At 39.8% G+C, this 24,670-nt stretch overlaps 1 protein-coding gene across 1 annotated transcript; it reads left to right on the forward strand.

Annotated features, from left to right (window-relative positions):
- The first annotated feature begins 851 nt into the window (after positions 1 to 851).
- Positions 852 to 24,604, forward strand: APMAP (adipocyte plasma membrane associated protein). The gene is made up of 9 exons (XM_075203777.1): positions 852 to 1,018; positions 3,427 to 3,543; positions 5,836 to 5,951; positions 7,023 to 7,115; positions 17,871 to 17,987; positions 18,087 to 18,261; positions 19,637 to 19,771; positions 21,630 to 21,822; positions 22,413 to 24,604. The coding sequence occupies exons 1-9, from the start codon at positions 921 to 923 to the stop codon at positions 22,620 to 22,622; spliced, it is 1,254 nt and encodes a 417-aa protein (XP_075059878.1). The 5' UTR covers positions 852 to 920; the 3' UTR covers positions 22,623 to 24,604.
- Positions 24,605 to 24,670: the final 66 nt, after the last annotated feature.

The following is a 24,670-nucleotide window of genomic DNA, read 5'->3' on the forward strand; positions in this document are numbered from 1 at the left end:
TTCAATAGTATTGACAGAAAGGTGTAATATTTTTACCAGCCTGTAGTTTTTTTTTTTTTATTACTGACAGATTAAATATTCACTTCATTTAAATGATGTCAGCACATTTACTGACAGGGGCTGCAGGGGCGCACGCAGGAGTGTTAGGGGGAGGTTTCCCCCCCATCCCCAAAAAACAAAACACGCGAGAGAGCTGCTGCACATGCGCTCCGTTTCGGCAGCGCTGTACTATACAGCAGCCGCGGCGATGTCAAAGAGTCCGGGTGCCACAGACGCTTCTTTGACAGCGCCGCGGCTGCTGTTTAGTACAGTGCCGCTATGGTGGGCACTTAGCGGAGGGGGGGGGGGGGTTACTGGAGACCCAGAAACCCCCCTGCGTGCACCACTGGGCTGTCCCATACTGGCTGGATCACTGGGCTATCAACATTATTTTTCCTTTAAAATGTTCCTAATAGGCTGCTGAGCCAAGCCTCCACCCCAGGGCTAAATTGTCCTACCCCTGTTTAATGACTTGTGGCAACCATATACAGTGTACATATAGGTGAAGTATATATTATTTGTTGTTATTATACAGTCTGTCAGGGGTTCACTATATTCATGCCACATTGAGGCTACTCGTGGCTCTTCAGCTAGTGTAGAACTACAGGACCCAGCAGGTCCATCAGAACACTAATCCCTCGCATACTTCCTCTGAGGTGAAGAGTTCACAAGCAGCGCGCACTCCCTCCAGAGTCCAGACTATAGTGGCTGTGCTTCCATTGGCTAGACTGAAATGTCAAATCGCATTGCTTCCCATTGGTTGGCGATGGTGACAGGTCTTTTCCTATTGGTCGTGTCGCGCTGACGTTTTCCTCCTCCCGTTGGCTGCGGCTGTGCTTTGGTGCCCTTGGTGTGACTGGCGTGGTGTATGCGGGCAGGTTATGACCATGGAGGAGGGAGACGGCTTGCGGCAGAGGAGGCCTATCCGGCCGCAGGTCATCACTGATGAGACCTTAGTGCAGGAAGCGGAGACCACCAGGTGAGGATACTGCGAGATACGGGGCGGCTATGTAGGGGTAGAGCCATTCGTGTCTCTGATCTGGAATAGCGTCTGCTGTTATCTGATCCCAATAGGCTGGGTGTGTTTATTATATAGTAACATGTATTTATATGGCGGCAGCATACTCCGCAGCGCTTTACATTGCACATGTCGTTTGCTGACTCTGCGTAGTAAGGCGTAGTAGTATGTCGCTGCTAGATCCTAATGAATGGCTGCTGCTTATTTATTGGACATTCTCCATGACACTGGGTAAGGGAGGTCAGTATGATCAGTAGCCACCAACCCCAATTGGGTAGATGCCAGGGATCTTGTATATAATATTTCCTTATTCTTCAGTGAGTACTTATGTAGATAGATACTTAGGGATTTGACATATTATTGATTTTTTTTTCTCTCTTCATTTTCAATGCATTTGAAATATTCTAAAGAACAGTTTAAACATGATTGAACTGTTCAAACATAAACCCTTGTTTTTTTGCATTTCTCCTTTGTTGGCCTTAGCAGTTACATTATATATAACCATACTATTATTGAGGGGCAGAGCAGTAACACTGGTTTAAGATGTGTTTCTGAATATTTTTAATTGGTTTACCTGTGCTGTAGATTGCAAAGTTCTTTTGAAATGTATGTGTCATGTGACTCCTCCCTAGGTTGTCTCCAAACTCCTGCAATTAGAGGCTGACACATTTAGGGTGTAAAATAGTGTAGTAACTCATATCCTTACCGTCACGAGAGCAGATGCCAATAAATATGTATTAGTATTACTAACTTATCCTGCATATCATGTTTAATTTTGTCCTTTTGCATTATGTTGCACAAAGCTGTTGTATGGGTTTGTACTTTAAACAAAAAGAGACAAAGAAAGCTACACAATATCCCTACCTAATGTGAGGGCATAGAATAAAACAATATTACATTTAGCTTTATTATAATTTAAATTAATATTCCTGATAGAAGTTTTATTGTGGATGCTTTTAATTTATAAAATGTGAAGTATTTTGGGACATATAGGTAATGTAGTTTAAGCAAATTTGTTTTGCTCACACTTCCAAACCTCACAATACAGGAGGCAGTGCAACCAAACTTCCTACTCTCTATGTACTATTACCTAGGCTGAAATAATTAGATGAGAATGCTATCAATCAATTCAGGCCAGGTAACTGCAGTAGTAAATGAAGTGGGTAATTCTGGTGCAAAGTGTATTGTGCAAGGCGGAAAGTATAGGTTGAAGGCTCTGTGTTTTCATATGACAAATTTATAGCAGACCTATGTGATGTAATCTAATACAGTGTGTGTGGAAACTATATGTTCCATATTTTTTAGTAGTGCAATACCAAATGTCCTGCTGGCAATCGCAGATATAACAGAGTTTTGCAACAATTAGAGAAAGGAATCGGCATGATTCATATGTACTTTGTTGCACCCAAATTACCACATCGTAAGTTGTTTACTACATTTTTTTCATGTAGGATTTTGCTTTTTTAACTGTAAGCAGACGAATAGTTGGCATTTATTATATATCAAAGCTTCGGAATTAGTGAGATAAAATTAAAAAGGGGAATTAATATATAATGTAAGAGGAGCACAATTTGTACATATTGGTGTTATTTACCTCATTATTTATTATACTGTTCCTAGATAACCTTGTTAATTACTCTCACCCTTTCCACATTTTACCTTGTGCCCACTTCAATCTTGTATGCCTCTTAATGCACACAATCTGAGCAGGTAACACCACTGTGTGTCCTTACTACCAATACTTTATTAAAGACACTTGTTATAGATAATCCACAGGCACAGTGTAGATATAAAACAATATATTTTACTCACAACAACATAGCACATATAGCAATACACATAAAATCTTACACACTCTTTATTAGATAATGTATCTGAATCTGATATGCTGCTATAGGTGACACATTGACTTTTCCTTTTTTGAAAATCTACCCCGAGCATTTTCATTAAGCTATGTGCCCATGTCTCTGATGGCTGTTGCCAATCTGCTCTTCAATGGCTTACACAGTTAGCCAATCATCTTTAAGGAAGCCCTGGCATGGGAATTTTAAATGACAGGAACAAATTCTAATGGTCCTGGCCAATGCTCTGAGAGGGGACTGTTTTTGGGTTTTGTTTTGGGCATAGATTGGATGAGGCTAAGAAAAGGTTCCTGCTCTGAGTGACAGGGTTGTTTTTTGATTCAACATGACAACAGATACGTGTCCATTCATGTACTGAATGATTTTAAGGTAAATGGAGTATGTAGTTCTCACATTCTGCGGGAGACAAGGTCATGCAGTTTCTTTTAATAAATACCTAACATTTTTCTAGATATCTTTGCACTTTAAAATGTTGTCTGCTAAGCAATGATGATCTGTGTTCTGCAGCACGTACAGTGGGAAGGTGTTCCGTGCCACGTTTACATGCCTAGCCCTTCTACTCCTTGTACCCACTCTGGCAGCAGTCTGTCTTCTGGAGAGTCCGATTGAGCCACAGTATCTAAGGTATGTCTGAATGTGTCGTCTTGTATTTTTTATGTATTTTTCAACAGCTGAGTATTGTGATTTGTGTATATCATTATGTATATTGCATATTTTCATGTTTTTACGGTTATATTTTTTTAAGAAGAATTCCACCCAAAACGTTAGTTTTGGTTGGAGATGAGCATGTTCAGCTATAATATAGAGTATTACCTGTGGTGTGGTGTTGTGTTATTCCTATACGGCAGGACCTCCAATGCTTCAAGGATGCTCTCCTGTTACGTCTGGGTTATTTAGGACAGGCAGGAAAGTTGTAGATGTTCCTCCCCTGTGAACTTTCCATTTATATGAATTCATGCAAGTGAAAGGGGCGTCAACAATATTGCAGTCGGAAGTGTTTTTTTTTTACCCCCCTACAGTGGATGTGTTTGTAGCAACTGAAACAAAATGTTTGTCAGAGGGATCATTGATCCTTATGATGTCCATACCTGCTGAACACTTGTAAAAGTATACACAAATGAGCGGTAACTGGGGAAATTTCCTCACAGTAAAAGAAGGAAAGCCTAGGGCATGCAGGTAATTGAGGCCCTAACAACTTACTTACCTCACGACCTAACTCTCTCTCCCCCTTAACCCACCCATTGACAGCCTAACCCTAATCTAAATGTCCCCCTGTTGCCTAACTCCAACCACCCCATCTCTGCTCTTAATTCTCTCCCCTCACAGTTTATCTGCCTGAGGGGTCTTCAAAAGCTGCCAGCTTTGTACAGTAGAAGTAGCAGATGCGAGCACAGTGGGTGGTGGCAGGATCGGAAGCTTGAAAGCTTATATGTCAGCAATATAATAATTTCAGCACGATGAGTTGTATCTAGCATACATTGCTTGCTTTTGTGTGAGAAGTTGTCCAAGGGGAGCAATGCAAAGATTGCTTATTAAAGCAGAAGTCTCCCAAAACTGCATCCAAAGCATTCCTGGCGTATTATAATAGCATCTCACACACTTAACCATATGCTTACAATGTACACACAAACAGACTGTATAGTTAAGTACCTTCTTGACATATGCACACAGTATTCAGCTATATGTTATACCACAGAAAGGAGTGCTAGGCAAAGCTTGTTCAAGGTCATAATGTAAGAATTATATGTAACCGAAGACTGCTGTGGTTGTTTATTTTTGTTATAGATAATAAATAGATCTGTGTATAACCACCCCCCCCCCCTTCCCAAATCACCATTGAGGATACCAGGAGTTATACCTACAGTTCTTGTCTAACCCAAACTTATCCCTCATATTTCTTCAATTATATTGTAAGAATTTTTTAAAGTCTCAGTGAAAACTACTCTCAGAATTCACTGTGTATCTATATGTATGCGTGTATGTATATGTGTATGTATGTATATATATGTGTGTATATATATATATATATATGTGTGTGTGTGTGTATATAATTATATTACACATATAGTGTAATTTTATCCACATTTCTTGCATTATCTATAACATATCTGCTTACTTGCACACAACTGTACAGGACTGTCTGTTTATTATTACTGCCCTGCAACTTAGTATATATTAATGATATGTTTATCAGTCCAATAGATATATAAACATTATGTAAACAAATCTTGCAAAGAGGTAGTACAGACAAAGTAGTAGCCGAGCCATTACATGGATACATGTATAGCCCATATTTTACAGATGTATTTCTTCATTTGGGCAGGCTAATATAGCAAAAAAGAAAATGTTAGGCCTCAGTCAGCTCTACTTTTTGTTTTTTAAATATATATTTTTTTCCCTTGACACCCTAAGACAGAGGTGTCCAAGTTCAGTCCTCAAGGGCTACCAACAGGACATGTTTCAGAATTTCTGTCTGTAAAAAGAGGTAGGATAATTACTGACCAAGCCAAATAGATTATCTCCTCTGTGCATGAAATCCTGAAAACATGAACTGTTTGTAGCCCTTGAGGACTGAACTTTGACACATCTGCATAAGAGATCCTGCTTGCTCCTAAACTGCAGTGACTCCTAAATTCTACAGTCTCCTCTCCCCCCTGGGTTAATTAATCATTTGTATTGGACAGTCTACCAAATACTTTCTTTAACACTAACTGAATTTGAATACAATTACCATGTAACTCTACTAATATCATAGGACAATTGTACTTCCCAAGTTCACACTCAAATGGCTTCTTTAACACACAGTTGGGCGTAATAAATATATTTTATGGCAGATTATATAATATTTTGTTATCTTTATTTTTTTGGTTAATTTTATAAGGTACCAATCTCCTAATCTGTTCTGTATTTGTCTAGTTTCCAAACACCACCTCTTATGACAGGTGCCCTGGAAGCAAATTTGAAATTGAGAAAAGCTGAGCGATTGTATGAAGGAGAACTAGTGGGTCCAGAATCCATTGCAAACATTGGTGGTAGGTTCTTGTTTTCCATCTGTTTTAGTATCTGGTTAAATGTATACTGTAGTGATGGTTAGGGAATATATAAATGAACTGTAATCTTTTCTGGTGCTCTGACCTAATGGACAGCGACAACAATTACAGGTAGACTTCTGTTTGCATTTATTTTCTCCTCCATTACAAAGAATCACTTGAGGGGTGCATTTTTTCAGGGCTCTTAGGGGAATATTCAATTGTTCGTGGTTTTCGCCGAGGAAAAACTATTACGGTAATAGTAAGCTGGATTTCAGCTCACAGCTCCCTGAGCCGCGAGCTGAAATCCAGGGAGAAAATTACCGTAATACCGGTATTTACACGCACTATTACCGTAATGACGGTAATAGAGTGATCCGCAAGAATTTTGGCTATACCGCCAACAATTGAATATGCCCCTTAAATTCCTACCAAATAAAATTGAATTAATAAATTGTACAGCTATTTTCTTATTCCTCCAAAACAGAGCTGATCTATACATATTGCTCTCCGATTTGTGTGGTAGTCACTGAGCCGAGAAATTGTACTTATTGACTGTCTTATATGGCTCACTTCTCCTCTTGGGAATCCTCTATATATTAATTACATGTCACATGTGCAGGATTCAAACTGGTGACAGGTTGTGCCCTTACCTGTAACGGATTATTCATTTCTGTAATGAACCTCTGGTGCCGCATAGCCCTAAAGCAATATAATTTATGTGCTGCAAAGTATTCTCATAGGTCATTCTAAATGTATCATCTCAGAGATTTCACTAGTTCATAATGAATTGATTTTCTGCATTATGAATAATTATCCAGCCCATAAAATAGCTGTCTCCACAATGTGGATGTGACAGGTACATGTTAAGCATAGGGAATTATGATTGAAAGTCTCCTACACAATTATTTTTAGCGTAATATAAGAGTGGATGGAAAAATGTTAATTTCCTCTTGATTGATTTTTTATTTTATATTCCCTTAATTGCTGTTATATCTGCTTCATGGCCATACAGCACTATGTATATACATGAACACTGTGTGTGACTCTTGTAATGTTGTCACATTCCCCTAGATGTCCTGTTTACTGGTACTGCTGATGGACAGATTCTGAAAATTGAAGATGGCAAAATTCACACCATAGCAAGACTCGGAAAGCCCCCCTGTGGTAAGGAAGTCTCTCTTGACGTATCTAAACATTTAAATGTGCAATCAAAGTATGGTGGAAACCAAGTACCTAATTATTAGAGATGGGCGGGTCCGGTTCTCCGAGAACCGAACCCACCCGAACTTTGGGTATCCGAGTACCGAGCTGAGCAGCTCGGTACTCTCCCGCCCATTCTGAATCCAAATCGAGGCCGAACGTCATTGTGACGTCGTCGGATCTCGGGACTCGGTTCTCGCGATACTTCAACTTTATAAATACACGCCTCCACAGCAATCCATCGCCATTTGACAGAGGGAGAGAGCAGGGTGTAGTCATAGGCTAATTAGAGCAGGGACAGAGAATACCATATTGTTCTTGCAATTGCTCTAACCAAAATCGCTAGTGCAGAGAGGAGGATAGAGGTTTATTATTTTTTCTTCATATTTGGCACTCCCCAGCGCTTTTGGGGTGTCCCCCATAATTGTGCATTAATATTTCTGGCTGTCAAAAGTCATATCTGTCAGCAGTATCTACTAAATAATTTGTAGCACACCTCAGTGTTTTTGGGGTGTCCTCCCTAATTGTGCATTAATATTTCTGGCTGTCAAAAGTCATATCTGTCAGCAGTATCTACTCAATAATTTTTAGCACTCCTCAGTGTTTTTGGGGTGTCCTCCCTAATTGTGCATTAATATTTCTGGCTGTCAAAAGTCATATCTGTCAGCAGTATCTACTCAATAATTTTTAGCACTCCTCAGTGTTTTTGGGGTGTCCTCCCTAATTGTGCATTAATATTTCTGGCTGTCAAAAGTCATATCTGTCAGCAGTATCTACTCAATAATTTTTAGCACTCCTCAGTGTTTTTGGGGTGTCCTCCCTAATTGTGCATTAATATTTCTGGCTGTCAAAAGTCATATCTGTCAGCAGTATCTACTCAATAATTTTTAGCACTCCTCAGTGTTTTTGGGGTGTCCTCCCTAATTGTGCATTAATATTTCTGGCTGTCAAAAGTCATATCTGTCAGCAGTATCTACTCAATAATTTGTAGCACACCTCAGTGTTTTTGGGGTGTCCTCCCTAATTGTGCATTAATATTTCTGGCTGTCAAAAGTCATATCTGTCAGCAGTATCTACTCAATAATTTTTAGCACTCCTCAGTGTTTTTGGGGTGTCCTCCCTAATTGTGCATTAATATTTCTGGCTGTCAAAAGTCATATCTGTCAGCAGTATCTACTCAATAATTTGTAGCACTCCTCAGTGTTTTTGGGGTGTCCTCCCTAATTGTGCATTAATATTTCTGGCTGTCAAAAGTCATATCTGTCAGCAGTATCTACTCAATAATTTTTAGCACTCCTCAGTGTTTTTGGGGTGTCCTCCCTAATTGTGCATTAATATTTCTGGCTGTCAAAAGTCATATCTGTCAGCAGTATCTACTCAATAATTTTTAGCACTCCTCAGTGTTTTTGGGGTGTCCTCCCTAATTGTGCATTAATATTTCTGGCTGTCAAAAGTCATATCTGTCAGCAGTATCTACTCAATAATTTGTAGCACACCTCAGTGTTTTTGGGGTGTCCTCCCTAATTGTGCATTAATATTTCTGGCTGTCAAAAGTCATATCTGTCAGCAGTATCTACTCAATAATTTTTAGCACTCCTCAGTGTTTTTGGGGTGTCCTCCCTAATTGTGCATTAATATTTCTGGCTGTCAAAAGTCATATCTGTCAGCAGTATCTACTCAATAATTTTTAGCACTCCTCAGTGTTTTTGGGGTGTCCTCCCTAATTGTGCATTAATATTTCTGGCTGTCAAAAGTCATATCTGTCAGCAGTATCTACTCAATAATTTTTAGCACTCCTCAGTGTTTTTGGGGTGTCCTCCCTAATTGTGCATTAATATTTCTGGCTGTCAAAAGTCATATCTGTCAGCAGTATCTACTCAATAATTTGTAGCACACCTCAGTGTTTTTGGGGTGTCCTCCCTAATTGTGCATTAATATTTCTGGCTGTCAAAAGTCATATCTGTCAGCAGTATCTACTCAATAATTTTTAGCACTCCTCAGTGTTTTTGGGGTGTCCTCCCTAATTGTGCATTAATATTTCTGGCTGTCAAAAGTCATATCTGTCAGCAGTATCTACTCAATAATTTGTAGCACTCCTCAGTGTTTTTGGGGTGTCCTCCCTAATTGTGCATTAATATTTCTGGCTGTCAAAAGTCATATCTGTCAGCAGTATCTACTCAATAATTTTTAGCACTCCTCAGTGTTTTTGGGGTGTCCTCCCTAATTGTGCATTAATATTTCTGGCTGTCAAAAGTCATATCTGTCAGCAGTATCTACTCAATAATTTGTAGCACACCTCAGTGTTTTTGGGGTGTCCTCCCTAATTGTGCATTAATATTTCTGGCTGTCAAAAGTCATATCTGTCAGCAGTATCTACTCAATAATTTTTAGCACTCCTCAGTGTTTTTGGGGTGTCCTCCCTAATTGTGCATTAATATTTCTGGCTGTCAAAAGTCATATCTGTCAGCAGTATCTACTCAATAATTTTTAGCACTCCTCAGTGGTTTGCGCTCAGAATGGATTCAAAGCAGTCCACATATGATCTAAATGAGCAACCAGGTTCTGTCACCAGTCCTGATGTTAGTGTTCCCAGTACGTCATCTGGCCAAGGCGATGTCAAACAACAGAGTGTTTTCAAATTAGTGCAAAAAACAAAAACCAAAAAAAAATTTACTGTATTGAAGCGAAAAAGAAGTGTAACTGAGCAAAAGTTAAGTGACGATAAAAAAAAAATTGCAAGCATGCCATTCTACACACGCAGTGGCAAAGAGAGAATGAGGCCTTCACCTTTGGCTATTAGTGGCAGATCCCAAAAAGTTACCCAGGCTACAATTGGTGCACAACTACTGTTACGCGTCAAAGCTGAGCTGCAAGATACCAGTGAGGCATTACAGGAGAATATTTGCTCTGATTCACAAATGACAACAATCCCTGTGGAGAGTCCATCCAACAGTGGGATGTCTAATCGTGAGCATTCTGCTGATGTGTGCCTTAATAGCCCGAGTGTAGCCGGTGATACCCAAATTGAGGATGCCACTTTGGAATTAGAAGAGGATGAGGGGGAGATTTGTGTAGGCGACGAGGGCGCTAATGAGGATGTTGATGAGGATGAGGTTGTTTGTGTAAGTCCTGCACCAGTGGCAGCAGTTCTGGCACGTGACAAGAAAAAGGCCATTGTCATGCCTGGGCATAAAACAAAAAAATCCACTTCTTATGTGTGGAATTATTTCTACCCAAATCCAGACAACAATTGTATAGCCATTTGTAGTGTATGTGAAGCCACAGTCAGTCGAGGGAGGGACCTTAACCATCTTGGAACCTCGTCTATGTTACGCCATTTAACGAGAGTTCATGGCAAAGTGTTGGGAAAAGCTGAAAGTTCTTCCCAAAAGAATACAAGCACTCCCTCATCAGCTAAGACCCTCCGCTCACCGACATACCGACGGCTACAAAATACACCCACCACACCATCCTCATCAATATCCTCAGTAGCGCTCGGAGTTAGCCCGGCATCCCACTTAAGGCTGGATGACTCCGGCACTATTATTGATTCCTCTGAAGAAAGCGTTAGTCCTGCTGCTGCTGTTGCTGCTGCTGGGGGTGAATCGTCATCCCAGAGGCAGGTGAATAAAATGAGCAGTCCTACATTTCAGCAATTAACTGTGAAACAATCATTTGCGAGGGGAAGCAAATATGACAGCAGTCACCCAGTCGCCAAGCGAATCACAGACGCCATGGCTGCAATGTTAGTGTTAGATCTGCGTCCAATCTCCACAATAAACGCAGCTGGTTTTTCACAGTTAATTGAGGTTTTGTGTCCGCGTTACAGAATTCCATCGCGACACCATTTCTCCCGTAAAGCTATTCCACAACTATACCAAAAAGTGTGTAAAAATGTAGAGATTGCGCTGAAAAATGCCATTCTGCCCACTGTTCACTTAACCACAGATATGTGGACAAGTGGAAGTGGCCAAACCAAAGACTATATGACTGTGACAGCCCACTGGGTTGGTCATTCACCTTCACCAGCAGGAACAGCAGCAGCATGTACACCACTACGTAACATTTGTCACAGGCAGGCCACTCTTTGTATCACCGGCTTCACTAACAGGCATACGGCTGACAATTTGTTACGCAAACTGAGAGATGTGATTGATGCATGGCTTATACCACTCGGACTCTCCCCAGGGTATGTCATTTCAGATAACGCCAACAATATAGTGCGAGCATTACAGCTGGGTGATTTCCAACATATTCCCTGTTTTGCTCACACCATCAACTTGGTGGTGCAGAGCTTCCTACGAAATAACCGTGAGGTGCAGGAGATGCTTTCGGTGGCCCGTAAAATTTCAGGCCATTTCAGGCATTCAGCCACAGCATGTAGGAGATTACAGCAGCTCCAAGAGCAGTTTAACTTGCCCTGCCACCAACTTAAGCAAGAGGTGGTAACTCGGTGGAATTCCACCCTGTACATGCTTCAGAGGATGGAGGAACAGCGCAAAGCCATCCAAGCATATTGCACAAGTCATGACATTGGGAAAGGAGGGGGGATGTATTTCACTCTTGCACAGTGGGGAATCCTTTCAGTGCTGTGCAAGGTGCTGAAACCATTTGAAGTTGTGACATGTGAGGTCAGTGCAGACTCTGCTAGTTTGAGCCAAGTCATTCCTTTAATTAGACTATTGGAAAAGCAGCTTGAGAAAATGAAGGAGGAGCTGAAAGCAAGCAATTCAGCAAAGTATGTTGGCCTTGTCGATCAAGTACTTAATTCGCTTCACAATGATCCTCGAGTTATTAAGATCTTGAACTCGGATCAGTACGTTTTGGCCACTGTGCTTGATCCAAGGTTTAAAACCTACATTGAGTCTTTACTTGTAAATGAGCGAGATGTGAACTTTTGCAAGGAGCTATTGCTCAGCAAGTTGGCCGCTGAACTGGGCCTCGGCTTGACGACGTGTCCTCCTTCACTTTCTCAAGCTGTTGCTCGTAAAAAATTAAATTTCCAAAAAAGAAGCAGGGAAGACACAGGGGGCAGACGAGAACAATTTAACATCTGGGCTGGTTTGAAGGATTTTTCAAAAAAAAGTGTCACTTTGCCCATAAGTCCATCCAATATGAGTATAAACATGCAAAGGATGGTGGAGGATTACTTTCAAGAGGTAGTTGATATGGAAATGTCAGACAGTCCCTTTCCTTACTGGGAAGAAAAGCAGGCCATTTGGAAACCCATGTACAAACTTGCTTTGCAATACCTAAGCTGCCCACCCTCCAGTGTGTACTCTGAACGAGTGTTCAGCACAGCAGGGAACTTAGTCAGTGATCGCCATAGAAGGTTACTTCCCAAAAATGTGGAGAAAATGATGTTTATAAAAATGAACTACATCTTCCACGAGGAAGGCCTTCACCATCCAAGACATCCAAGCACTGACTGTTCTCTAATGGCGGATTCAAGCGGCGATGAATTGATAGTCTGTGATGATGACGTACACACTGATGAGGGTGAGGATGAAGCTGAAGATGATGCCGATAACATCTTTTTAAAACTTTCTATGTAAGTGTAGGGTGCAATCTACCCCCAAAGAGGAAAGGGACTTGTGGCATTTCCATATCACATACCATCTTGAAAGGCTGCTGTTAGGGCAATTTATCCTTAAGGGTAGGGTGTCATAGACAGAGTGACCCTAAACTGGCTTTGTCCATTTTTCATAATATTGTACAGTCTATAATGGCTGAATTTTTTAGTATTTTATACAAGTGGAGGGGGGCCTAGAGAGACAGAAACCAAACTGGCTTTCTCCATGTCAATTAATATTGTACAGTCTATAATGGCTGAATTTTTTAGTATTTTATACAAGTGGAGGGGGGCCTAGAGAGACAGAAACCAAACTGGCTTTCTCCATGTCAATTAATATTGTACAGTCTATAATGGCTGAATTTTTTGGTATTTTATACAAGTGGAGGGGGGCCTAGAGAGACAGAGTGACACCAAACTGTCTTTCTCCATGTCAATTAATATTGTACAGTCTATAATGGCTGAATTTTTTAGTATTTTATACAAGTGGAGGGGGGCCTAGAGAGACAGAAACCAAACTGGCTTTCTCCATGTCAATTAATATTGTACAGTCTATAATGGCTGAATTTTTTGGTATTTTATACAAGTGGAGGGGGGCCTAGAGAGACAGAGTGACCCCAAACTGTCTTTCTCCATGTCAATTAATATTGTACAGTCTATAATGGCTGAATTTTTTAGTATTTTATACAAGTGGAGGGGGGCCTAGAGAGACAGAAACCAAACTGGCTTTCTCCATGTCAATTAATATTGTACAGTCTATAATGGCTGAATTTTTTGGTATTTTATACAAGTGGAGGGGGGCCTAGAGAGACAGAGTGACCCCAAACTGTCTTTCTCCATGTCAATTAATATTGTACAGTCTATAATGGCTGAATTTTTTAGTATTTTATACAAGTGGAGGGGGGCCTAGAGAGACAGAAACCAAACTGGCTTTCTCCATGTCAATTAATATTGTACAGTCTATAATGGCTGAATTTTTTGCTATTTTATACAAGTGGAGGGGGGCCTTGAGAGACAGAAACCAAACTGGCTTTTTCCATTTCTTTACATATTTAACTATAAGTGTAGGGTGTAATATACATTCAAAGACGATGGCTGCATTGCCAATATGCATAGATGGAGAGGAAGACAATCTGTTTTGTGTGTAGAATAGGCCTACCAACGAAGAATTAAACTGTTTTTTTGGATGATTTATTACCTCAACAATTAGATTACTTGTCTCTAAAACAGTTGGAGCACTAAATTGGGTTAATTTAGGCCCAAAAACATGGATTTTCCCAAAAAATAGCAAAACAAAACCAAACAAAACCAAAACCAAAACCAAAACACGCAATGGCGGTTTTGCAAAACCAAAACCAAAACCAAAACACGACGGTAATCCAGATCCAAAACCGAATCCAAAACCAAAACACGGGGGTCAGTGACCATCTCTACTAATTATTACTTACACAAACGCGTATTCTATAGTCCTGCACATAAAAAGGTGAACAAATTCCTAAATGAAATGTGAGAGTTGCCGGTAAAGACTGTCTAAAAAAAAAAAATGGTCTTGTTTAATCTACCCAACCTTCTGTCTGTTCCTCCAGTGGCTTCATGTTTAAATGTATTTTATGTGTACATATGCAGGGACAGTCGGAATATGGAATTATGTTCAGTGCTGTTACACATTTGTAAAATATTGCATTCTATATCCGCAGAGGAAACACATTGAAAGATAAATAACAAATATTTTAAATAAACATTTCTATTTATGGTAAAAGTGCAACCAGAATTATTTTAAGCAATATAGCATCTTCTGCTTCCATTCTGAATGAATCGACGTTTGCACTTTTCTAAAATTTATTAGGCTAGATGTTGAATTAAGGCTATGGTAGAAAGCCATTTTTCTTGAGCAAACTCTAGTTAAGGCTCCTTGTGAACTGTACAGTGTCTGTGACCGTGGGAATAAGTGTAGTGTAGCAACATTTGGATATTGCTTGCCACATGTTAGAAACCATCCAAATAATTGATCTCTACATCTTTAGTTGTAACTATGCCCAGCACAAACATTCTGAAAGGAAAATTCTAGATATAATTATAAGTGAATTACCTTTGTTTTGGGGTATATATATATATATATATATATATATATATATATATATATATATTTGTCAGCGTTAAGCACAAGGCGGTAAAGACAGGATTGGTTTGTGTAAGAATTTTCTCATGCATCCTCATTGTGTATTCCGAGCATGCTTAAACAAGAAGTCGCCTAAGGTTATTTTGCTTTATATACAGCTCTGTGGGCGAAACGGCTGTTTTGATAGATGATTGAAAGCCGGAAAGCATTGTGCAAAAATACTTTAGTTCAGTAAATTGGTTTCATTTGTTAAATGATCCCATCAATATAATAGGCATTTAAAGTCTAGCACATGTTCTGTCTGCTGCTGTTGTCATGTTCTAATAATCCAGCAATTAACAGTGTCTTCTTCTCAAGGGGGATTACTGTCGTTGGACTATGGTACAGGTGTAGATGTTATAGTATGTAGAAGGCTAATAGAATGCGCTACTGCTACAGTGTAATGGCATAGCAGATATTTACTAGGAAATGTCTGAGATTAGGATGCATTTTGATGCTTGCAGCCAATAAATGATAAAAAAAATAGCAAAGCGGATTGATGGTGGTAGTTGTATAGGGAGTAATGGCAATTTTATATTGAGAAAGGTGCTTCTTAATGTGCAGATATTAACATGTTTAAGAACATGACTTTCATATGGATGTCAAAGGAAAGTTTGTTTTTTTTTTTTTTGTGTTTTTGTATAATTTAATTAATACTTCAATAAAACATTTCCTGTGTTTTACTTTTCAAAGAGCATCAGGGTACACAATGCTTTACCTAATGAACATATATACAGTAATACTGCAATGCAGAGCAGTATGTGACCACAGTGCCCAATCATCACCATTTATTTATATAGCGTCACTAGTTCCGCAGCGCTGTACAGAGAACTCGCTTACATCAGTCCCTGCCCCATTGGGGCTTACAGTCTAAATTCCCCAACACACACACGTCAATTTCATAGCAGCCAATTAACCTACCAGTATGTCTTTGGAATGTGTGAGGAAACCGGAGCACCCAGAGAAAACCCATGCAAACACAGGGAAAACATACAAACTCCTCACAGATAAGTCCATGGTCAGGAATTGAACTCATGACCCCAATGCTGTAAGGCAGAAATGCTAACCACTCGTCACCGTGCTGCTCAATGATGATCCTGCAAATTGACTGGATCATTATTGGGAATGTTAGAAAGTGCAGCCAGAAGATGGTCGTTATTCACTGGCCTGTGCAGTCATCTTTTGATAATTCCAATAAACCCCAACTTGGCCAGTGACTTGCTACTCAGAGCTTGGGTAAAGGGCTGGTTGGCAGCATGCATTGTTGGCTTAAAGAGAACAATTTACCATGTTTGAGTAAATACACATATATTAAAGCTGCACTACCGCCTATCCAGGACACTGGGAATCTGGAAATAGTTGCCAACCAGAAATTATAATACAGAAGTGGAAGTTGTTCAGTCAATTTATAGGTTTAGGGCAGGTGCTTGAAAAGGTGGAGTTATCCAGCAAGGAACAAATACAGAGAAAAATCCCCCAGCACACCGCTATAACCAACAAAAGAGCCGCTATTTCTATTTGTACATAAAAATGCAGAAATCTCTGTATTTGCTCCTTGCTGGATAATCCCGCCCTTTAAACCACTGCTATGAACCTATAAATTGATTGAGAAACTTCCACTTCTGTATTGTTTGTTTGTTTGAGAGGCATGCTATGGTATCAGTAGCTGATGGGGAGTGCTGGTGCTGTACTGCCACTGGAGGCTTTTGGGGGTACATCTTGGTAATTTAGCTTCCAATGTAAAAACACATACTGTAAATGTATGGCCCAAAAATAGGGACTCTCACTGTTTAGCGTTGGGACCACCCTATTAGCAGAAGTGCCGTGAAGTGGCTGGTGGCTTACCATACATCTGCAAATGTGTGTAACTGAAATTTCTGCATTTTTTTGTACAAATAGAAATAGCAGCTCTTTCATAACGATGTAAACGGTGTCTCTGACGTCTTGCAATACCCTGGCACTCAAGAATTTCTTTTTGTGTGCGACTTTGTAAGCAGCCCGGCGATCCTTCACCTGCAGCCCCCAGGTCTATGCCCCCATTCTGCTTTGTCATACAGTGAATAAAAGGGCTGAATGTTATGGGAGAGCTGGCATCTGCATCGTGTGACCAGCTCTGCACAATGCAGGGAGACTACTCCGCAGCCTATTTTAATGGTAAAAAAAAATGCAGATGGCCCAGTGACCCAGTCTAAGGTAGTCCACTATGGGACAGGCCCCCGGCCCAGCCAATCCCTGGGGCAAATGTGTTATGCTCCAATTTTTGCAAATCCACGATATTCTGAGAATTTGACAGCAGAATTTGAAATGGCAATGAGTTTAGAGGCAAGTTTTGAATTTATACACATTGCCGTCTTAAATTTTGCTGTCAACATCGCAGAATGTCGGTGATTTGCAAAAACTGGAGAATAATATATAATAAATTTACCCGCTGGAGTGAACTGAAGTTGATTTTATTTTATTTTCTAAGCACTTAACAGACCATTGCAAAGGCCTGGAAATCTTCCCAAGTAGATGGCCATCAAGTAAAATGACTAATTATTTTGTGTTATGGTTAATAAGACATCTTATTAGTGTAGTACCAATGGTGCGTACCCTGCATCGCTCCCCACACACTGTTTTTATTTTTTGTTCTTGATGGTTTAGTCTGTTTTGTTCTCTCCTATCCATCGGTGCTAGCGCATCTCAGGTGACCTAAATAGGTCCGCTGAGGGTTTAGTATTGGCCCCATCTCCATTAATTACCTGTCTGCCCTCTTATATTGTTTACTGGTCCTACGTACTATGGGGACAGGAAGCATGTAGCTGCCTAATCAATTTAGCATTTTACATGTTTGTCTTATTTATTTTTTCATTCTACTTGAGCAAAACAAAAGTGTTGTCCAACGTAGACTTGTAGTTCCATTTCATTAAATGGTTTAAATTTTATTTTCTAATTGATGTACATCCTTTCACTGATACCTTTTTTTTTTTTGTCATTCTCATTTTAATAGGAACAAGGGAAAATGAACCAAACTGTGGAAGACCCCTGGGTCTCAGAGTTGGCCCTAATGGCACACTGTTCATTGCAGATGCTTACCAAGGAATATTTGAAGTGAATCCTGTTACAGGTACTGTGTATGTGATACTGCAGTGTGATCTGTGTAAAAGCTGTGGAATTATCATGTAGGTGTTTATATATAATGTTGAGCTGCTGTGTGCTTATGTAGGTGCCGTGGAGCTGCTCGTATCTTCCCAGATTCCAGTTCAGGGGAAGAAGATGTCTTTTGTCAATGATCTTGCAGTGACCAGCGATGGCAGGAAGATCTACTTCACAGATTCTAGCAGTAAATGGCAGAGACGGGATTACGCCTTTCTAGTTATGGAGGGCACAGATGATGGGCGGCAAGTATTGCATGTGATCATACATCTTTAATCCCCATGGCACATTAGAAAATTCACGGTCTCGCACATCATTTGAAAACCCCTCCCACAACTCTCATTAACTCATTTACTTAAAACATAATTTCCCTTTAAAAATAATCCATACACAGCATTTCTACCCCAAATGTCATTATTGAAAAGTCAAATATCTCTGTACCTACATTTATTTTAATTAAAATAAGTGGGATATAGGTGGGTTTTGTAACTAGTGTGGTTCCAAATGAAGTGTTAAGGAACGTGGACACTCGTTGATGTGGCGGAATATGGGGGGGGGCAACAGGATGGGAGGGGGATGCAAACCCTGAGAGAAGTGGTGCGATGGGGTCTCCCTGACCTGTACTCAGAATGTCTTCACCTACTGGCACAACACAATAACGGGCAGTGAGATAACACTCTACGCCACGTGTCCAATACCCGTATGTTGCTTATTTACCGACCAGATGAATAACAAATGCATACAGATATAATCATCTTTTTTTGTTTACTATAAGTAATGCATGGTGTTGCTTTAAGGGGCATATTCAATTGACGGCGGGATCGCCGAAAATCCCGCGCTCAAAAAATATTACCGTTAATACGGTAATTACTCGCTGAATTTCAGCTCGCAGCTCCCTGAAATCCAGCGAGAAAATTACCGTATTAACATTTTTTACGCGCAGGATTACTGTAGTAACGGTAATATTTTTCAAGCGCTGGATTTTCGGCGATCCCACCGTCAATTGAATATGCCCCAAAGAGTCCTAATTATAAATGTTTTTAAAATGTATATTTAGAGTAGTTTCTTTAAATCATTCTTGGACAAATGAAACCAAATTAATCATTTTTCCACTGTGCCTGTCTATACATGAGTATTGCACACACAACGTTTATCCTGAACTGTCTGATTTTTAACAATATGATCAATAAAGCAGGGGCCATTTTAAAATGTATTGAGAATTAGACCATACTACAAAGCATGTACGTTTTTTTTTTGTCTCTTTTTAATTCATTTTTACTTTGCAATATGACCTTTTTACTTTTCTTTCAAATGCAGACTTCAGTCAGTAATCTATTAAATTCCATGATGGAAAGAGGTAGACTCCAAGAATAGTTTTCGAGGGAATTGTATGTTAGTTGTGAAGTCCTACATGTGACCACTTGTGTAGCAACTTTTGAAAAGCTACATAATGAATTGTTTAAAGCATGTCAATGTTTACAGCACAGATTATGCCTGATTGTATTCCGTAAAAGGAAAACTATTAAGGGCGTTTTTTCTGACACTGATAAAGCCTTGTCTATTTAGCTACATGACAGCGAAGGGATTGGGTTAATCCTGTAATTGCGGGTTACTTTGCAGCTTGCTGGAGTATGACACATTGACTAAGGAGATAAAGGTTTTGATGGGAGGATTGCGCTTTCCCAATGGAGTTCAGCTTTCTCCTGCAGAAGACTTCTTACTTGTTGCGGAAACCACAATGGCACGTGTAAGGAGGTACGTTCTGACTACTTGGTCACACACACTTACATCCTGATCATCATCAGCTATTTATATAGCACCTCTAATTCCGCAGCGCTGTACAGAGAATTCACTCACATCAGCCCCAGCCCCAATAGAGCTTGCACACTAAATTCCTTAACACACACACACACACACACACATTAACCTACTGACTTGTCCTGTGCCAAAACACTCACAAGATAGCTAGCCTGCAGCCTATGTGGAAACAAAGACTCTTGTTTTCCAATTAACCCATCTTTACGAAAATTCTGGTTACAGGACATTGTTACAGTGCCATTAAATTGTGTGTATGGTCTTTTGTGTTAGAGTAGATGGTGCAAAATCTTGTCTGTATATTTACCCTTTTACCACCAAAGCACAGTAATTTACAGTAATTTGGATTGTTTTAGGCAGTTGAGCCAAATTGCTGCTTTTGCAGTCCAAAATTGGCAGCCACCCAGATTGAGATTAAGGCCTGAATATCTGGTGTATTGATTATAATCTTCTAGTGCGTTTAGTCATTGGCTGACTGTATTAAGTGGCTGGTAAATTTTAGCCCAGGGAGGTGAGACTCGGCTCAGCAGCCTATTAGGAACATTTTAAGGGGGGGGGGGGTTTGGGGAATGCAGGTGGCACAGTGACATTGTCCAAGATATCTCACTATGGGACCAGCCCATTGGGCAGTTGACCCTCAGCCCAGCCAGCCCCTGGCATCATGTTATCTGCCTGTATTTGAACAGTATTAATCAGAGAGTTCACGTTGTTCACTTATTTGTGGGAGCTCCTATTTGTATTCCTCTCATTTCTATTCAAACTTCGTTGGTGTCCTAATGATGTGCAAGGACTAAACATTAAAGACTGGTTGGACTCATGGCCTCCTGTACATGGTTTATAGGCTCAGGAACTTGTGAGCTCATACTTGGCGGGTATCTGGACCTCCATATTTAATTATCTGCCCAGCAAGATCGCTGAATGGGAGGGAGAGAGCAAGAAGCCATAATAATGTCAGCAATGAGAGAATTAATAGAACATATGATATAGATATGCTTAATATCCACTGTAAACTGCATATTATGATACTGCATGAAAACTAAAGTATACTAAAGTGATGTTCTAATTTACAGTACATAATTCCTTGGTTAATGTTGCTTGTGTAGTACGTAACTATAATACCTTATCTTCATTCTGATACATACTTTTACTTAAGCCCATGCATGTTGAAAGTTGTGTATTTCTGTGTAATGTTTTCTGAATTAATAATGTATATTTATAGTGTGGGCTGGGTAGGGTACGTTGGTGCAAACCCCTTAATTCCGACATGCGAATCGTGACTGCTGTCTGGCGACATACTGAAAATCCAGACTCATTGAAAAACTGACAAGCAGCAATTGCGATAGATGAACATACCGACATGTATGTCGCTTTCAAGAGCGACCGTTACCTTTGTGCTGTTAAGGGGGCAATGGAAGGACCCGCCGACTGAAGAATGTTTCTTTAGGAAGGGTTGCACCTTCTACAGCTGGCGGGTCCTTCCATTGCCCCCTTAACAGCACAAATGTAACGTAGCCTGAGAAGTGACATACATGTCTGTATGTTTGCAGTTTTTGCTTGTCACTTTTTTTCAAGGAGTCTAGATTTTCTGTATGTCGCCAATGGCAGCAGTCTCGCACTTAGCATGTCGGGGTAAGTGTTGTCGGAATTAAGTAGTTTGCAATTAAGACTACCACTGGTGAGGCTGTGATCTAGATTTGACACATCTTATTTTTTACACCGTAAATGGAAATCTTTTATTTTCTTTTGGGGTATTTTGTGTGCAGGTTTTTTTTTTTAATCCTTGCTATTGTTTCTCTAGATATTATGTGTCCGGCCTCACTAAAGGTGGTGTAGACATGTTTGTGGACAACATGCCAGGATTTCCTGATAACATTCGTCTTAGTAGCTCAGGTGGATACTGGGTGGCCATGTCTGCTGTGAGACTTAACCCTGGGTTTTCCATGACTGATTTCTTAGCGGACAAACCGTGGATTAAAAAGATAATTTTCAAGGTATGTGAATAATCCAGTAGTTTACTGAAAACAACTGAACCTCTGACAATCAACAGTAACGGAAGTGAATGCTACATAAGTAAGTAAATAAAAGAAAAGCAAACCTAAATATTGGAAAATAAAACCGCCAAAGAGTTGGTAAACACAAAGCTCTGCCAAGACTTTATCCTGAGATTCCACATGATGTTAATTATATGAGTTTATGAAGCGAAATACATGAAGGCCAAGTTGTCACTCTTTACATTTACATATGGCCTTCTATTTGTGAATGTTGAGTAATGTCTGTAGTGGAATCCACTTACATGTTACAATACAGATTGCATCCTTTAAAAGTAGTGACTGTTACACAGTAAGTTACCAACAGGAGTTTCTGTGGTTTTACAATAGCGTTAAGCCACCCATGTTGGTCTTGCTTATTGAGTCATGTACTACTGCTTCCTGTTTCTCAGAGCTTGCAATCATAATGCTAGAGTCCCAGACTACAGAGTTTTCTCCAAAGTCACAAGAAGCTGATGTTGAGAGTTTGCAGCATTGTCCATTTTTGACTTTTTATTAAATGTAATCCTAGGCTGTTTGTTTTTTATCTGTAGATCTTAAGTCAGGATACAGTCATGAAGTTTGTTCCAAGGTACAGCCTGGTGGTAGAGCTTGGCGAGAAGGGTTCTTACAAGAGAAGCTTTCATGATCCCAATGGAGAGGTGGCGACTTATATCAGCGAGGCTCACGAACATGATGGATTCTTGTACTTGGGATCCTTCCGCTCCCCTTTCATGTGTAAACTGAACCTCAACGATGTTTAAGGCTGCACAGGAAAGCCCTTCTGTCTAATGGAGGAACATGAACTAGACTATGTGGTGGGATCTGACGTAGGAGACCGTTCGGATCATGTCACCTGCCCCTGACCGTTCTCTATTCCAGATTATAGAGGCATACTCTGATGTTTGTGAGATATTTTGGTTTAGAGTATATTGTTTTGATTGTAGGAAACCCTGGTAGCATCAGTTTGTTTACTATTTGTTTTAGACCATTCTGTAAGTATGTGGTTAAGTGTACAGATAATATGTATACAGCTTTCCCTACACTGCTTACACAGGGTGTGTAAAGGCCAGGTTGCCATAATGGATGGATCCATATGTTATACTTGCAGAGAGGCACAAAAATCAGTGTTGGTAACAAAAGGAATACTTTCTGTTTAACCTTTTTAATTAAGCTATGATGCAGTGCATTCCATTTTACATTTATGGCAATTAACAATAATGGTTAATTATTGTACAAAATTAAATACCTTGTGGTTGACGTATAGATTTTATTACTTGTGTGTCAACCACTATAAAACTAAAGAGAATAGTTTTTTCCAATTTAGTTCATTGCCTAAGTCTGTGCAATATCTGTTTTTAAAAGTGAAGGATTTTATTTATTTATTTTTAATTTCCCAAGAATTCTTATACCACTGACAAATTCACAATTTCATTTGTTCATTTTTTTTGTTTTCCTACTCTGATTTCAAGTCAGTAAATTATTTAAGACATTGGCATTATAAAGTATAGCAGTAGTCAAGCAATCAAACACTGCTGCATATGATGCCGGTGGTGTTGGGGGAAAAACACTATTTACCAATATTTTCTGCATACGCATGCATTATGGCATGAAACTACATTGATAGTGCATGCCGCAAACTAGTACTAAAAGAAATACATGATGCTACACATACTGAAAGATGTAAAACTACCGGGGCAAACAGAAGACTTGGTCTCTGAGCTTATAGTACAATTTTTCTTGTTGGATACAGATTTCTACTGGCTTATATTACTAGAGCACAATAACCTACATTGTCCGAATGGAACAATGTGCATACTCGTAGTTTTTGGATGAGCAATCTAGGCTGGTACACAGGGCTTTCAATGTGTAATTTATCATATATGTTTTCAGGATTGGAGGTTGAGGGAAACAGGCAGGTGGTTGCCACCCGTTCCAGGCTGACTTATAAAAGGCCCGAAATTTTAGTGTGTGCACAGTGCCCCAACATAGCTAACGTGGTTCCTTGGCAATTCCACTCGTTTTGATTGTTTAGAATGTCCCTACCACCACCACCATTCCGTTATATAGCGCCACTGATTCCCCAGCGCTGTACAGAGAACTCGCTCACATCAGTCCCTGCCCCATTGGAGCTTACAGTCTAAATTCCTTAACATGCACACACAGACAGAGAGTGAGACTAGGGTCAATTTTGATAGCAGCCAATTAACTGACTAGTATGTTTTTGGAGTGTGGGAGGAAACGACTTGTTATGACACGTACACTGGATTAATTAAACCACTTGAATGGTTTCAACCTAAAATTACTGGGTCTATTACTGTTCTATAAAAAAAAACCCAAAAAAAACTACTTATGATTTGTTCAATATGATCAGATCCATATATAATGAGATTTTGGTAAACTACTATCTTTATTAATATAAGTAATTTTCATAAATACTATGAAAAGGGCTTGCGAAGACCAAGCAAGCCAGGGGTCATTATGAAAAAAAGCCGTACACACGATGTAGCCATGAATTACTACACAAGACTGTTATTTTTCCACAAATCATAAACCTTAGTGATGGGGATAACACACCTATACTCACTGGCAATCTTTGGTCATTAGCATTAGATTTGTGCATTTTCATGATCACCCATGGACATTGGACAATATGAGATATCCACAAAACCACATTTATGTAGCATCAGCCATACTTGCATCTCTACATAATGTTAATCTAATAATAAACATATTTTTTAAGTAATGGTTTATACTTCTCTTGTTTCCACCCCCCCATCCCCCCAATGATTTACAAACTGAGTAGTTGGAA

Source organism: Mixophyes fleayi, chromosome 3, assembly GCF_038048845.1.
Source record: "Mixophyes fleayi isolate aMixFle1 chromosome 3, aMixFle1.hap1, whole genome shotgun sequence".
Classification (NCBI taxonomy): Eukaryota; Metazoa; Chordata; class Amphibia; order Anura; family Limnodynastidae; genus Mixophyes; species Mixophyes fleayi.